General features: G+C 47.7%; 1 protein-coding gene across 1 annotated transcript in view; it reads right to left on the reverse strand.

The window, feature by feature from the left end:
* Positions 1-594: 594 nt before the first annotated feature.
* The window catches only part of meis1b (Meis homeobox 1 b), a gene marked incomplete at its 3' end in the record, with an annotated part of 119,207 nt that continues 102,301 nt past the window's right edge, over positions 595-17,500 (reverse strand). The window contains 2 exon segments of the mRNA XM_045216179.1: positions 595-684; positions 5,326-5,384. Coding sequence (XP_045072114.1) covers positions 595-684; positions 5,326-5,384 — 149 coding nt within the window.

Consider the following 17,500-nt stretch of genomic DNA (forward strand, 5'->3'; position numbering starts at 1 on the left):
AGAGCGAGAGAGAGAGCGAGAGAGAGAGAGAGAGAGAGAGAGAGAGAGAGAGAGAGAGAGCGAGAGAGAGAGCGAGAGAGAGAGAGAGAGAGAGGCTTAAGGACAGAATTTGGTGATTAGGCCTGTTGGAGTGAGACAGAGAAAGACTGAGAAGGAAGGAGGGGCAGAGGAGCTGCCATGTGAGGAACTCCACCTGTGCTACTCTAAGCAGTGGTGGTGTGTGTGTTTTTAGGCCACCGCGTGGGAAGTGGCTACACCAAGGACTTGTGGGCAGGCAGGGATGTGTCAGACCAGACAAAAACATAGAACATACGAGAGAAAGCGAGAGAGAGAGAGAGAGAGAGAGAGAGAGAGAGAGAGAGAGAGAGTGAGAGTGAGAGAGAAAGGGAGAGAGACAGAGGAGGGAGAGAGACAGAGAGACAGAATGAAAAGACAGACAAAGGAAAGAAAGACGAAAGAGAGTGATAGACAGACATACATACAGACAGACAGACAGACAGAGACAGACGGACAGACGGACAGACGGACGGACAGACAGACAGACAGACAGACAGGCAGACAGACAGACAGACAGACGCTGAGAGAGGGTCTTACCAGGTGGTCTGATTCCCATGTGCTGCTGCCCGTCCATCACGAAGCCCCCCATGGGTTGTCCATCTGGGGTGTAGGGGGCTCCTTGACTTACTGTGGGGGGGGGGGGGGGGGGGGGTCATTGGTCAATTAGTGCTATTAATTAAGACTCAGTGGCTCTAGCTAAAATCATCTGTTGGTCTGTTGGGTGCATGCATAGGGCATGGGATGGTACTGCCTTGCCTTGGCTTCCACCCTTTGCCCACCAGCCTCTGAAATACGTAGCACTATAAGGACTGTACTGAATAACATGAATTCAGCTGATTCTCAATTTATTCATATTATTACTTCTACTAAAATAGAAAGTTAACAAATATTCATTTCTCAGGTCAGCGGATCTACATACAGTATTGGAAGGAATCTTTTCAACGACTCTTTTAAAAACATCACTCAAAAGCATTGATGAGCAAAAGAAGAAATTAGAAAAAGAAAATATACAGTGGGGAGAACAAGTATTTGATACACTGCCGATTTTGCAGGTTTTCCTACTTTCAAAGCATGTAGAGGTCTGTAATTGTTATCATAGGTACACTTCAACTGTGAGAGACGAAATCTAAAACAACAATCCAGAAAATCACATTGTATGATTTTTAAGTAATTCATTTGCATTTTATTGCATGACATAAGTATTTGATCACCTACCAACCAGTAAGAATTCCGGCTCTCACAGACCTGTTAGTTTTTCTTTAAGAAGCCCTCCTGTTCTCCACTCATTACCTGTATTAACTGCACCTGTTTGAACTCGTTACCTGTATAAAAGACACCTGTCCACACACTTAATCAAACAGACTCCAACCTCTCCACAATGGCCAAGACCAGAGAGCTGTGTAAGGACATCAGGGATAAAATGTTAGACCTGCACAAGGCTGGGATGGGCTACAGGACAATAGGCAAGCAGCTTGGTGAGAAGGCAACAACTGTTGGCGCAATTATTAGAAAATGGAAGAAGTTCAAGATGACGGTCAATCACCCTCGGTCTGGGGCTCCATGCAAGATCTCCCCTCGTGGGGCATCAATGATCATGAGGAAGGTGCGGGATCAGCCCAGAACTACACGGCAGGACCTGGTCAATGACCTGAAGAGAGCTGGGACCACAGTCTCAAAGAAAACCATTAGTAACACACTACGCCGTCATGGATTAAAATCCTGCAGCGCACGCAAGGTCCCTCTGCTCAAGCCAGCGCATGTCCAAGCCCGTCTGAAGTTTGCCAATGACCATCTGGATGATTCAGAGGAGGAATGGGAGAAGGTCATGTGGTCTGATGAGACAAAAATATAGCTTTTTGGTCTAAAATCCACTCGCCGTGTTTGGAGGAAGAAGAAGGATGAGTACAACCCCAAGAACACCATCCCAACCATGAAGCATGGAGGTGGAAACATCATTCTTTGGGGATGCTTTTCTGCAAAGGGGACAGGACGACTGCTCCGTATTGAGGGGAGGATGGATGGGACCATGTATCGCGAGATCTTGGCCAACAACCTCCTTCCCTCAGTAAGAGCATTGAAGATGAGTCGTGGCTGGGTCTTCCAGCATGACAACGACCCGAAACACACAGCCAGGGCAACTAAGGAGTGGCTCCGTAAGAAGCATCTCAATGTCCTGGAGTGGCCTAGCCAGTCTCAGACATGAACCCAATAGAAAAATCTTTGGAGGGAGCTGAAAGTCCGTATTGCCCAGCGACAGCCCCGAAACCTGAAGGATCTGGAGAAGGTCTGTATGGAGGAGTGGGCCAAAATCCCTGCTGCAGTGTGTGCAAACCTGGTCAAGACCTACAGGAAACTTATGATCTCTGTAATTGCAAACAAAGGTTTCTGTACCAAATATTAAGTTCTGCTTTTCTGATGTATCAAATACTTATGTCATGCAATAAAATGCAAATTAATTACTTAAAAGTCATACAATGTGATCTTCTGGATTTTTGTTTTAGATTCCGTCTCTCACAGTTGAAGTGTACCTATGATAAAAATGACAGACCTCTACATGCTTTGTAAGTAGGAAAACCTGCAAAATCTGCAGTGTATCAAATACAGTGGGGAAAAAAAGTATTTAGTCAGCCACCAATTGTGCAAGTTCTCCCACTTAAAAAGATGAGAGAGGCCTGTAATTTTCATCATAGGTACACGTCAACTATGACAGACAAATTGAGAATTTTATTTCCAGAAAATCACATTGTAGGATTTGTAATGAATTTATTTGCAAATTATGGTGGAAAATAAGTATTTGGTCACCTACAAACAAGCAAGATTTCTGGCTCTCACAGACCTGTAACTTCTTCTTTAAGAGGCTCCTCTGTCCTCCACTCGTTACCTGTATTAATGGCACCTGTTTGAACTTGTTATCAGTATAAAAGACACCTGTCCACCACCTCAAACAGTCACACTCCAAACTCCACTATGGCCAAGAACAAAGAGCTGTCAAAGGACACCAGAAACAAAATTGTAGACCTGCACCAGGCTGGGAAGACTGAATCTGCAATAGGTAAGCAGCTTGGTTTGAAGAAATCAACTGTGGGAGCAATTATTAGGAAATGGAAGACATACACGACAACTGATAATCTCCCTCGATCTGGGGGCTCCACGCAAGATCTCACCCCGTGGGGTCAAAATGATCACAAGAACGGTGAGCAAAAATCCCAGAACCACATGGGGGGACCTAGTGAATGACCTGCAGAGAGCTGGGACCAAAGTAACAAAGCCTACCATCAGTAACACACTGCGCCGCCAGGGACTCAAATCCTGCAGTGCCAGACGTGTCCCCCTGCTTAAGCCAGTACATGTCCAGGCCCGTCTGAAGTTTGCTAGAGTGCATTTGGATGATCCAGAAGAGGATTGGGAGAATGTCATATGGTCAGATGAAACCAAAATAGAACTTTTTGGTAAAAACTCAACTCGGTCGTGTTTGGAGGACAAAGACTGCTGAGTTGCATCCAAAGAACACCATACCTACTGTGAAGCATGGGGGTGGAAACATCATGCTTTGGGGCTGTTTTTCTGCAAAGGGACCAGGACGACTGATCCGTGTAAAGGAAAGAATGAATGGGGCCATGTATCGTGAGATTTTGAGTGAAAACCTCCTTCCATCAGCAAGGGCATTGAAGATGAAACGTGGCTGGGTCTTTCAGCATGACAATGATCCCAAACACACCGCCCGGGCAACGAAGGAGTGGCTTCGTAAGAAGCATTTCAAGGTCCTGGAGTGGCCTAGCCAGTCTCAGATCTCAACCCCATTGAAAATCTTTGGAGGGAGTTGAAAGTCCGTGTTGCCCAACGACAGCCCAAACATCACTGCTCTAGAGGAGATCTGCATGGAGGAATGGGCCAAAATACCAGCAACAGTGTGTGAAAACCTTGTGAAGACTTACAGAAAACGTTTGACCTGTGTCATTGCCAACAAAGGGTATATAACAAAGTATTGAGAAACTTTAGTTATTGACCAAATACTTATTTTCCACCATAATTTGCAAATAAATTCATTAAAAATCCTACAATGTGATTTTCTGGAGAAAAATCTTTCTCATTTTGTCTGTCATAGTTGACGTGTACCTATGATGAAAATTACAGGCCTCTCTCATCTTTTTAAGTGGGAGAACTTGCACAATTGGTGGCTGACTAAATACTTTTTTTCCCCACTGTACTTGTTCTCCCCACTGTATATATATAACTGTACAATATTTTAATAATATTTTAACATAAATACATGTATAAACGCGTTTAAATATAAATATTTAAATAAATCAGATATTTAGCAAAGCTCACCACAATGCTTTATCAGAGACATAGGACTAAAAAGGCAGCAGGCAGCACATGGTAGGTGAGCTAAAGAGGTAACCGGAGACCAACCCATTTTCTCTCTCTTCTCTTGTTCTGCTCTCTCATAGAACTCCACTTACCTCTGATATAGGCTGTTTGGGGTTCAGTCAAGCAAAAACAAGAGCTCAGGCCCAGTGAATGCCTTTGAACTTTACTGAGCCCCTAATGCCACCCTGACCTCTGACCCCTATTACAGGTAATAAACTTTACAGCAGTCCAACCCAAGCCATGCACCAGGGACCCAACGCGCACTCACAACAGCCGCAAGAAGGGGAGGTTTGGGGGGGGGGTGGAACGAGAGGGGGGGTAGCTGGAGCTGGGAACCCAAACAAAAGTCACCCCCCAAAAAACAGAAATCTGTCAATGCCTCTGTGTTTTGGTTTGGTTGGAGTTTGGGCGTTTGGTTAAAACATTTGTTTTACCTTATTTCTTTTTCAATTTTAAGGGGAAAGAGGGCAATTTGGACACATTTAGTTGAGTACACAGATGGGGTTGTTTAAAACAACAACAACAACAACCAACAAATCATGTTATTATTATTTAATAATGTTTTAATAGTTTTACATCATGAAATCGTTCTTGGCATAAGTTACGACTAATAACCCAAAAGCAACATGTCAGAGTTACTGTATTAGTGCTGAGCTTCAATTCAACTCAATTAAATTCAAGAAAGTTCATTTAGGATGAATGTCTAAGGGCTTGTTTTAGTTTGTGGTCAGTCACTCCTTATTGACACCCCGATGGGTTTGGTTGTTTGTTTTGGGGGGGTAAAGGTCCAGTATTTACCGGCCGAGGAAGCTCCAGGAAAGGGACAGGGGCCGGGTGCATGGCTTGTGGAGGCCTTTCGCCTGCGAGACTTGAATACAGTAACTATGGGAGACTTGCCTGCACGGTTAGACTGGTCGATCATGGGCTGAACTATTCTCCTTCTGGCATTGATGAACCTGTAGGACAGAAGGAGGGAGACAGGGGGAGAGAGGAGGGAAGGAGAGAGGAGAAGGAGAGAAAGAGACAAACATGTTCAGAATATGTTTCGAAGAAATATCCAAAATTAGACAGGTTTCTATCATGATGAAGAAACATAGCAACAATCTACAGTTAAAAGTTTGATATTCAGCTAAAAAAAATACACTGTCAAAACCAGCCTCTCCTCAGATTATATCAACCAGCCTCTCCTCAGATTATATCAACCAGTCTCTCCTCAGATTATATCAACTAGCCTCTCCTCAGATTATATCAACTAGCCATGACAGCCTCTCCTCAGATTATATCAACTAGCCATGACAGCCTCTCCTCAGATTATATCAACTAGCCATGACAGCCTCTCCTCAGATTATATCAACTAGCCATGACAGCCTCTCCTCAGATTATATCAACTAGCCATGACAGCCTCTCCTCAGATTATATCAACTAGCCATGACAGCCTCTCCTCAGATTATATCAACTAGCCATGACAGCCTCTCCTCAGATTATATCAACTAGCCATGACAGCCTCTCCTCAGATTATATCAACTAGCCTCTCCTCAGATTATATCAGCTAGCCATGACAGCCTCTCCTCAGATTATATCAACTAGCCATGACAGCCTCTTCTCAGATTATATCAACTAGCCATGACAGCCTCTCCTCAGATTATATCGACTAGCCATGACAGCCTCTCCTCAGATTATATCAACCAGCCTCTCCTCAGATTATATCAACTAGCCATGACAGACTCTCCTCAGATTATATCAGCTAGACTCTCCTCAGATTATATCAGCTAGCCATGACAGCCTCTCTTCAAATTATATCAGCTAGCCATAACAGCCTCTCCTCAGATTATATCAACTAGCCATGACAGTCTCTCCTCAGATTATATCAACTAGCCATGACAGCCTCTCCTCAGATTATATCAGCTAGCCATGACAGCCTCTCCTCAGATTATATCAGCTAGCCATGACAGCCTCTCCTCAGATTATATCAACTAGCCATGACAGCCTCTCCTCAGATTATATCAACTAGCCATGACAGCCTCTCCTCAGATTATATCAACTAGCCAGCAGCCATGAATGACAGCCTCTCCTCAGATTATATCAACTAGCCATGACAGCCTCTCCTCAGATTATATCAACTAGCCATGACAGCCTCTCCTCAGATTATATCAACTAGCCATGACAGCCTCTCCTCAGATGATATCAACTAGCCATGACAGCCTCTCCTCAGATTATATCAACTAGCCATGACAGCCTCTCCTCAGATGATATCAACTAGCCATGACAGCCGCTCCTCAGATTATATCAACTAGCCATGACAGCCTCTCCTCAGATGATATCAACTAGCCATGACAGCCTCTCCTCAGATTATATCAACTAGCCATGACAGCCTCTCCTCAGATGATATCAACTAGCCATGACAGCCTCTCCTCAGATTATATCAACTAGCCATGACAGCCTCTCCTCAGATTATATCAACTAGCCATGACAGCCTCTCCTCAGATTATATCAACTAGCCATGACAGCCTCTCCTCAGATGATATCAACTAGCCATGACAGCCTCTCTCAGATGATATCAACTAGCCATGACAGCCTCTCCTCAGATTATATCAACTAGCCATGACAGCCTCTCCTCAGATTATATCAACTAGCCATGACAGCCGCTCCTCAGATGATATCAACTAGCCATGACAGCCTCTCCTCAGATGATATCAACTAGCCATGACAGCCTCTCCTCAGATTATATCAACTAGCCATGACAGCCTCTCCTCAGATTATATCAACTAGCCATGACAGCCTCTCCTCAGATGATATCAACTAGCCATGACAGCCTCTCCTCAGATTATATCAACTAGCCATGACAGCCTCTCCTCAGATTATATCAACTAGCCATGACAGCCGCTCCTCAGATTATATCAACTAGCCATGACAGCCTCTCCTCAGATTATATCAACTAGCCATGACAGCCTCTCCTCAGATTATATCAACTAGCCATGACAGCCGCTCCTCAGATGATATCAACTAGCCATGACAGCCTCTCCTCAGATGATATCAACTAGCCATGACAGCCTCTCCTCAGATTATATCAACTAGCCATGACAGCCGCTCCTCAGATGATATCAACTAGCCATGACAGCCTCTCCTCAGATTATATCAACTAGCCATGACAGCCTCTCCTCAGATTATATCAACTAGCCATGACAGCCTCTCCTCAGATTATATCAACTAGCCATGACAGCCGCTCCTCAGATGATATCAACTAGCCATGACAGCCTCTCCTCAGATTATATCAGCTAGCCATGACAGCCGCTCCTCAGATGATATCAACTAGCCATGACAGCCTCTCCTCAGATTATATCAGCTAGCCATGACAGCCTCTCCTCAGATTATATCAACTAGCCATGACAGCCTCTCCTCAGATTATATCAACTAGCCTCTCCTCAGATTATATCAACTAGCCATGACAGTCTCTCCTCAGATTATATCAACTAGCCATGACAGCCGCTCCTCAGATTATATCAACTAGCCATGACAGCCTCTCCTCAGATTATATCAACTAGCCATGACAGCCTCTCCTCAGATTATATCAACTAGCCATGACAGCCGCTCCTCAGATTATATCAACTAGCCATGACAGCCTCTCCTCAGATTATATCAACTAGCCATGACAGCCTCTCCTCAGATTATATCAACTAGCCATGACAGCCTCTCCTCAGATGATATCAACTAGCCATGACAGCCGCTCCTCAGATGATATCAACTAGCCATGACAGCCTCTCCTCAGATTATATCAACTAGCCATGACAGCCTCTCCTCAGATTATATCAACTAGCCATGACAGCCTCTCCTCAGATTATATCAACTAGCCATGACAGCCTCTCCTCAGATGATATCAACTAGTCATGACAGCCTCTCCTCAGATTATATCAACTAGCCATGACAGCCTCTCCTCAGATGATATCAACTAGCCATGACAGCCTCTCCTCAGATTATATCAACTAGCCATGACAGCCTCTCCTCAGATTATATCAACTAGCCATGACAGCCTCTCCTCAGATTATATCAACTAGCCATGACAGCCGCTCCTCAGATTATATCAACTAGCCATGACAGTTGGAGATTGAGGAACAGTTTTCCCCATAACAACGTCAAGCCTAGGAAGAGCATGTCATGGTAAAATCGTACCATGACAATCGAGAATGTGTCCTCTGAATTTAACAAAACATTATGGCTTGTACAAATTTGTGCCACTTTTAAATGTACCAATGTAGGATCTTAATTTGATCACTCTTTTGTTGCAGAGAATTTTCCAGCACCGCAGGAAATGCAGATGAGCTTCGTGATTTACACACATTTACATAAATTAACTAAAAATCCACACTAACACACGGTTATATTAACAGTATTGCACTTTTCATGTAGCCTACTTTTAGCCTAACCACCGATCAAGCAATATTATGGATAAAACATTTAAATCCTGTTGCTGCAGTGTTATTTTGCTGTGAAAGAAATTGGTCAAATTAAGATCCTACACCTGTATACACACACTGTCACACAGGCAAAAACACCAAAGCCTATATGAGAGGGATTCACAGCGTGTTGCGAACATGTTGATGCATTTCTCTCCTGTCTGATAGAGATGTTCCATCTAATGATGACATCACTCAGGAGCTGTGAGTTCTGACTTTTGAACACAGTTGGCACAGAATCAGAAAAATGCCACATCTTCATTGGATAGTAACAAGCTCTTTCTTGACAGTACATCCTAAGGTAGAGAATTTCCAGGAATCATTGTGTGTGTGTGTGTGTGTGTGTGTTTGTGTGTGTGTGTGTGTGTGTGTGTGTGTGTGTGTGTGTGTGTGTGTGTGTGTGTGTTCATAGCAGCAGTATATGTGGTATATATAGCTTCTATAACCCAACCCACTCACCCTGTGGCCCCCATAAAGCATATCGTCCCTACTCCTGCTCACGCCACAGTCTTACACACACACACACACACACACACACACACACAAACACACAGTCTCACACAAACAAACACACAAACACACAAACACCCACACACACACACACACACAGTCTCACACAAACAGACACACACACACACACACACGCACACACAACCCTGGCCTTGCTCAGCTCAGCCTAAACCCTTGTGAACTAACCCTGTGACCTATGCTGACCTTTAGGAGTGAAGGATCATGGGGGTTGTAACTTGATTTATGTGCCCCTGCTGTTGGCCCCACTGGACACTTCCATTTCATCCTCAGTGGGGGGAATTAGCCCAGTTTTAAGGAAACAATAGCCACAGTACTATTTTTCATTTCAAGATGAAAAAGGAACTTAGCAAGTGATAGAGGTGACTGAAGAGTGGTAGTGGTGGGGGGGATAGAGGTGACTGTTGTGGTGGGGGGGGATAGAGGTGACTGTAGTGGTGGGGGGGATAGAGGTGACTGTAGAGTGGTAGTGGTGGGGGGATAGAGGTGACTGTAGTGGTGGGGGGGATAGAGGTGACTGTAGAGTGGTAGTGGTGGGGGGGGATAGAGGTGACTGTAGTGGTGGGGGGGTAGAGGTGACTGTAGTGGTGGGGGGGGATAGAGGTGACTGTAGAGTGGTAGTGGTGGGGGGATAGAGGTGACTGTAGTGGTGGGGGGGTAGAGGTGACTGTAGTGGTGGGGGGGACAGAGGTGACTGTAGTGTGGTAGTGGTGGGGGGGGATAGAGGTGACTGTAGTGGTGGGGGGGATAGAGGTGACTGTAGTGGTGGGGGGGGTAGAGGTGACTGTAGTGGTGGGGGGGGATAGAGGTGACTGTAGTGGTGGGGGGATAGAGGTGACTGTAGAGTGGTAGTGGTGGGGGGGATAGAGGTGACTGTATTGGTGGGGGGATAGAGGTGACTGTAGTGGTGGGGGGATAGAGGTGACTGTAGAGTGGTAGTGGTGGGGGGGATAGAGGTGACTGAAGTGGTGGGGGGGGTAGAGGTGACTGTAGTGGTGGGGGGGACAGAGGTGACTGTAGTGTGGTAGTGGTGGGGGGGATAGAGGTGACTGTAGTGGTGGGGGGGATAGAGGTGACTGTAGTGTGGTAGTGGTGGGGGGATAGAGGTGATTGTAGTGGTGGGGGGGGTAGAGGTGACTGTAGTGGTGGGGGGGATAGAGGTGACTGTAGTTGTGGGGGGATAGAGGTGACTGTATAGTGGTAGTTGTGGGGGGGATAGAGGTGACTGTAGTGGTGGGGGGGATAGAGGTGACTGTAGAGTGGTAGTGGTGGGGGGATAGAGGTGACTGTAGTGGTGGGGGGATAGAGGTGACTGTAGTGGTGGGGGGGGATAGAGTTGACTGTAGTTGTGGGGGAATAGAGGTGACTGTAGTTGTGGGGGGTAGAGGTGACTGTAGTGGTGGGGGGGATAGAGGTGACTGTAGTTGTGGGGGGGTAGAGGTGACTGTAGTGGTGGGGGAACAGAGGTGACTGTAGTGTGGTAGTGGTGGGGGGGATAGAGGTGACTGTAGTGGTGGGGGGGATAGAGGTGACTGTAGTGGTGGGGGGATAGAGTTGACTGTAGTTGTGGGGGGGATAGAGGTGACTGTAGTTGTGGGGGGGGTAGAGGTGACTGTAGTGGTGGGGGGGATTGAGGTGACTGTAGTTGTGGGGGGTAGAGGTGACTGTAGTGGTGGGGGGGACATAGGTGACTGTAGTGTGGTAGTGGTGGGGGGATAGAGGTGACTGTAGTGGTGGGGGGGATAGAGGTGACTGTAGTGGTGGGGGGGATAGAGGTGACTGTAGTTGTTGGGGGGATAGAGGTGACTGTAGAGTGGTAGTGGTGGGGGGGATAGAGGTGACTGTAGTGGTGGGGGGATAGAGGTGACTGTAGTGATGGGGGGATAGAGGTGACTGTAGAGTGGTAGTGGTGGGGGGGATAGAGGTGACTGTAGTGGTGGGGGGAGATAGAGGTGACTGTAGTGGTGGGGGGGATAGAGGTGACTGTAGTTGTAGGGGGGGATAGAGGTGACTGTAGTGGTGGGGGGGGTAGAGGTGACTGTAGTGGTGGGGGGGGATAGAGGTGACTGTAGAGTGGTGGTGGTGGGGGGGGATAGAGGTGACTGTAGTGGTGGGGGGGGATAGAGGTGACTGTAGTGGTGGGGGGATAGAGGTGACTGTAGTGGTGGGGGGGAGATAGAGGTGACTGTAGTGGTGGGGGGGGATAGAGGTGACTGTAGTGGTGGGGGGAGATAGAGGTGACTGTAGTGGTGGGGGGGATAGAGGTGACTGTAGTTGTGGGGGGGATAGAGGTGACTGTAGTGGTGGGGGGTAGAGGTGACTGTAGTGGTGGGGGGGATAGAGGTGACTGTAGAGTGGTGGTGGTGGGGGGGGATAGAGGTGACTGTAGTGGTGGGGGGGATAGAGGTGACTGTAGTGGTGGGGGGGATTGAGGTGACTGTAGTTGTGGGGGGGGGGTAGAGGTGACTGTAGTGGTGGGGGGGACATAGGCGACTGTAGTGTGGTAGTGGTGGGGGGGGATAGAGGTGACTGTAGTGGTGGGGGGGATAGAGGTGACTGTAGTGGTGGGGGGGATAGAGGTGACTGTAGTTGTTGGGGGGATAGAGGTGACTGTAGAGTGGTAGTGGTGGGGGGGATAGAGGTGACTGTAGTGGTGGGGGGATAGAGGTGACTGTAGTGATGGGGGATAGAGGTGACTGTAGAGTGGTAGTGGTGGGGGGATAGAGGTGACTGTAGTGGTGGGGGGGAGATAGAGGTGACTGTAGTGGTGGGGGGGGATAGAGGTGACTGTAGTTGTGGGGGATAGAGGTGACTGTAGTGGTGGGGGGGGTAGAGGTGACTGTAGTGGTGGGGGGGATAGAGGTGACTGTAGAGTGGTGGTGGTGGGGGGGGATAGAGGTGACTGTAGTGGTGGGGGGATAGAGGTGACTGTAGTGGTGGGGGGATAGAGGTGACTGTAGTGGTGGGGGATAGAGGTGACTGTAGTGGTGGGGGGATAGAGGTGACTGTCAAGTGGTAGTGGTGGGGGGATAGAGGTGACTGTAGTGGTGGGGGATAGAGGTGACTGTAGAGTGGTAGTGGTGGGGGGATAGAGGTGACTGTAGTGGTGGGGGGGGATAGAGGTGACTGTAGTGGTGGGGGGATAGAGGTGACTGTAGTGGTGGGGGGATAGAGGTGACTGTAGTGGTGGGGGGGGATAGAGGTGACTGTAGTTGTGGGGGGGGATAGAGGTGACTGTAGAGTGGTAGTGGTGGGGGGTAGAGGTGACTGTAGTGGTGGGGGATAGAGGTGACTGTAGTGGTGGGGGGGATAGAGGTGACTGTAGAGTGGTAGTGGTGGGGGGGTAGAGGTGACTGTAGTGGTGGAGGGATAGAGGTGACTGTAGTGGTGGGGGGATAGAGGTGACTGTAGTGGTGGGGGGGATAGAGGTGACTGTAGTGGTGGGGGGGGATAGAGGTGACTGTAGAGTGGTAGTGGTGGGGGGATAGAGGTGACTGTAGTGGTGGGGGGGGATAGAGGTGACTGTAGTGGTGGGGGGGATAGAGGTGACTGTAGTGGTGGGGGGTAGAGGTGACTGTATAGTGGTAGTGGTGGGGGGGGATAGAGGTGACTGTAGTGGTGGGGGGGGATAGAGGTGACTGTAGTGGTGGGGGGGGATAGAGGTGACTGTAGAGTGGTAGTGGTGGGGGGGATAGAGGTGACTGTAGAGTGGTAGTGGTGGGGGGGGTAGAGGTGACTGTAGTGGTGGGGGGATAGAGGTGACTGTAGTGGTGGGGGGATAGAGGTGACTGTAGTGGTGGGGGGGATAGAGGTGACTGTAGTGGTGGGGGGGATAGAGGTGACTGTAGTGGTGGGGGGGATAGAGGTGACTGTAGAGTGGTAGTGGTGGGGGGGATAGAGGTGACTGTAGTGGTGGGGGGGGTAGAGGTGACTGTAGTGGTGGGGGGATAGAGGTGACTGTAGTGGTGGGGGGGATAGAGGTGACTGTAGTGGTGGGGGGGGATAGAGGTGACTGTAGTGGTGGGGGGGGATAGAGGTGACTGTAGAGTGGTAGTGGTGGGGGGGATAGAGGTGACTGTAGTGGTGGGGGGGATAGAGGTGACTGTAGAGTGGTAGTGGTGGGGGGGGATAGAATGGTATCCTCTCCTTTTCTGTCTCTCTCCAACTGAGATATACTTACTCCTCTTCCCTCTTCCCTCTCTCCGTTCATCTCTAACATCCTGTCTTTTACCCCTCATCACCATCCGTCCAGAAAAAGGAGGGACAGAGAGAGCTGTGAGGGAGGCATGTAAAAGAATGTACTGACATGGCAGTGCACTATCAAATGAGGGAATGTCTGGAGTTTTATCACCGACTCCCTCCCTTCCTCCCTCCCTCTGCCTTCCCTCCCTACCCTGCTGGGGGAGAGATGGGGGGAGTGGAGGAGGGGGAGTGGAGGGGTGGAGAGAGGGGCCTAGGCATTCCTTTTATTGCCTTCTCCTCCTCTCAGGCCCTCAATAGCAGGCCGGGGTCAAATCAGGGCCATGGCTAGCTCACTACTGACCTCCCTTTTGGAATCTCTCTCTCTCTCTCTCTCTCTCTCTCTCTCTCTCTCTCTCTCTCTCTCTCTCTCTCTCTCTCACTACGTCTTTCTCTCCCGTTCTCTCTCTGCCTCTCTGTCCCCCGCTCTCTCTCTCTACCCCCCTCTCTCTCTCTTGCTCTCTCTCTCTCTCTCTCTCTCTCTCTCTCTCTCTCTCTCTCTCTCCCTCCCCCCCCCCCCCCCCCCCCCCCCCCCCCCTCCCCCCCCCTCTCCCTCTCTCTCTCTCTCTCTCTCTCTCTCTCTCTCTAACTCTTTTTGTCTCTTTATCTCACCTTTCTTATCACTTGGTATTTCAATTGTGGAAACTGCCTAGCCTCTCCTAATGAAGAAAAAAACAACAGCAGAACTTTCCCCAGCAGCATTGTGTCCCGATCCTCACCCTATCTTAGACCAGATGTACCACAGCTCTGGAACAAAGGACAAGCGCCTCACAATACCATCCAGGGGAACAAAGGAGAGGAGGGGGGAGGGGAGGGAGGGGTGTAGGGGGGAGGGAGGGAGGGAGGGAGGGAGTGTGAGCAGAGTGAAAGAATGGCGGGGCTCTGTTCTACACACCAGACGCCCCGACTGTGATGGTGGAGAAAAAGTGAGAGAGAGAGCAATAAGCCTCGTCCCTTCATTAAGTGGCTAGGGGTTCACCTTTGCGCGACCCTTCGCTGGTATAGAGCCTCTTTACGGCCTGTTCAGTCCCCACTTCACATCCACACACAATGAGGCTGACTATTCAACCCCGCGCCGGAAAATGGGGGAGCTATTTTAGCGCAACACACCACTGGTGGCACTTCTAAAAAAGGAACAAGACGGGGGAAGGAATAAGACGTGACGAAGAATGATTGAATCAAGACCACTTATAATGAGACAAAATAACAAACTGTCTCCCTTTTATCTATCAAGTTGAGTTATTCACTGCTCTCTCTCTCTCTCTCTCTCTCTCTCTCTCTCTCTCTCTCTCTCTCTCTCTCTCTCTCTCTCTCTCTCTCTCTCTCTCTCTCTCCTCTCAATTCAATTCAATTTAAGGGCTTTATTGGCATGGGAAACGTGTGTTAACATTGCCAAAGCAAGTGAAGTAGATAGTAAACAAAAGTGAAATAAACAATAAATATTAACAATAAACATTACACTCAGAAGTTCCAAAAGAATAAAGACATTTCAAATGTCATATTATGTATATATACAGTGTTGTAACAATGTGCAAATAGTTAAAGTACCTCTCTCCCTCTCTCTCTCTCTCTCTCTCTCTCTCTCTCCCTCTCTCTCTCTCTCTCTCTCTCTCTCTCTCTCTCTCTCTCTCTCTCTCTCTCTCTCTCTCTCTCTCTCTCTCTCTCCTCTCTCTCTCTCTCTCCCTCATTTCTCTAAACAGTATAACTGATTATAGCGGTGTCTGCCAGAGGCCCTTGCAAATGTCCCATTCTCATTACACACACACACACACACACATGCACGCATGCACTCGCACACACACACAAACACACAAACGCACACACGCACACACACACACACACACACACACACACACACACACACACACACACACACACACACACACACACACACACACACACACACACACACACACACACACACACACACACACACACACACACATACATACAGGTGTAGCACAAACCACACGTGAAATGCCCAATTAACAGCAAGAAATTGTATTTTTCATCAGCTGTCTTTGTTGCGTGACCAATTAGGGAATCATTTAATAACAAGATGGAGAGGGGAGATACAGAAGGTTACCACACAGAACAGCTATTTAAATGTTTCTGTCTGCTGACACACTCTCTCCATCTTTCTCCATCTTTCTTCATCTGATCCACACTCTCTCCATCTTTCTCCATCTCTGTTCAACTGATCCACACTCTCTCCATCTTTCTCCATCTTTCTTCATCTGATCCACACTGTCTCTATCTTTCTCCATCTGATCCATACTCTCTCCATCTTTCTTCATCTGATCCACACTCTCTCCATCTTTCTCCATCTTTCTTCATCTGATCCACACTCTCTCCATCTTTCTCCATCTCTGTTCATCTGATCCACACTCTCTCCATCTTTCTCCATCTTTCTTCATCTGATCCACACTGTCTCTATCTTTCTCCATCTGATCCATACTCTCTCCATCTTTCTTCATCTGATCCACACTCTCTCCATCTTTCTCCATCTTTCTTCATCTGATCCACACTCTCTCCATCTTTCTCCATCTTTCTTCATATGATCCACACTATCTCCATCTTTCTCCATCTTTCTTCATCTGATCCACACTGTCTCTATCTTTCTCCATCTGATCCATACTCTCTCCATCTTTCTTCATCTGATCCACACTCTCTCCATCTTTCTCCATCTTTCTTCATCTGATCCACACTCTCTCCATCTTTCTCCATCTTTCTTCATCTGATCCACACACTCTCCATCTTTCTCCATCTTTCTTCACCTGATCCACACTCTCTCCATCTTTCTCCATCTTTCTTCATCTGATCCACACTCTCTCCATCTCTCTCCATCTGATCCATACACTCTCCATCTTTCTCAATCTCTCTCCATCTGATCCACACTCTCTCCATCTCTCTCCATCTTTCTTCATCTGATCCACACTCTCTCCATCTTTCTCCATCTCTCTCCATCTGATCCATACACTCTCCATCTTTCTCCATCTTTCTCCATATGATCTACACTCTCTCCATCTCTCGCCATCTTTCTCCATCTGATCCACACTCTCTCCATCTCTCTCCATCTTTCTCCATCTGATCCACACTCTCTCCATCTTTCTCCATCTGATCCACACTCTCTCCATCTCTCTCCATCTTTCTCCATCTGATCCACACTCTCTCCATCTTTCTCCATCTGATCCACAGTCTCTCCATCTTTCTCAATCTCTCTCCATCTGATCCATACACTCTCCATCTTTCTCCATCTTTCTCCATCTGATCCACACTCTCTCCATCTCTCTCCATCTTTCTTCATCTGATCCACACTCTCTCCATCTTTCTCCATCTTTCTTCATATGATCCACACTATCTCCATCTTTCTCCATCTTTCTTCATCTGATCCACACTGTCTCTATCTTTCTCCATCTGATCCATACTCTCTCCATCTTTCTTCATCTGATCCACACTCTCTCCATCTTTCTCCATCTTTCTTCATCTGATCCACACTCTCTCCATCTTTCTTCATCTGATCCACACACTCTCCATCTTTCTCCATCTTTCTTCACCTGATCCACACTCTCTCCATCTTTCTCAATCTTTCTTCATCTGATCCACACTCTCTCCATCTCTCTCCATCTGATCCATACACTCTCCATCTTTCTCAATCTCTCTCCATCTGATCCACACTCTCTCCATCTCTCTCCATCTTTCTTCATCTGATCCACACTCTCTCCATCTTTCTCCATCTCTCTCCATCTGATCCATACACTCTCCATCTTTCTCCATCTTTCTCCATATGATCTACACTCTCTCCATCTCTCGCCATCTTTCTCCATCTGATCCACACTCTCTCCATCTCTCTC

Source organism: Coregonus clupeaformis, unplaced genomic scaffold (assembly GCF_020615455.1).
Source record: "Coregonus clupeaformis isolate EN_2021a unplaced genomic scaffold, ASM2061545v1 scaf0629, whole genome shotgun sequence".
Classification (NCBI taxonomy): domain Eukaryota; kingdom Metazoa; phylum Chordata; class Actinopteri; order Salmoniformes; family Salmonidae; genus Coregonus; species Coregonus clupeaformis.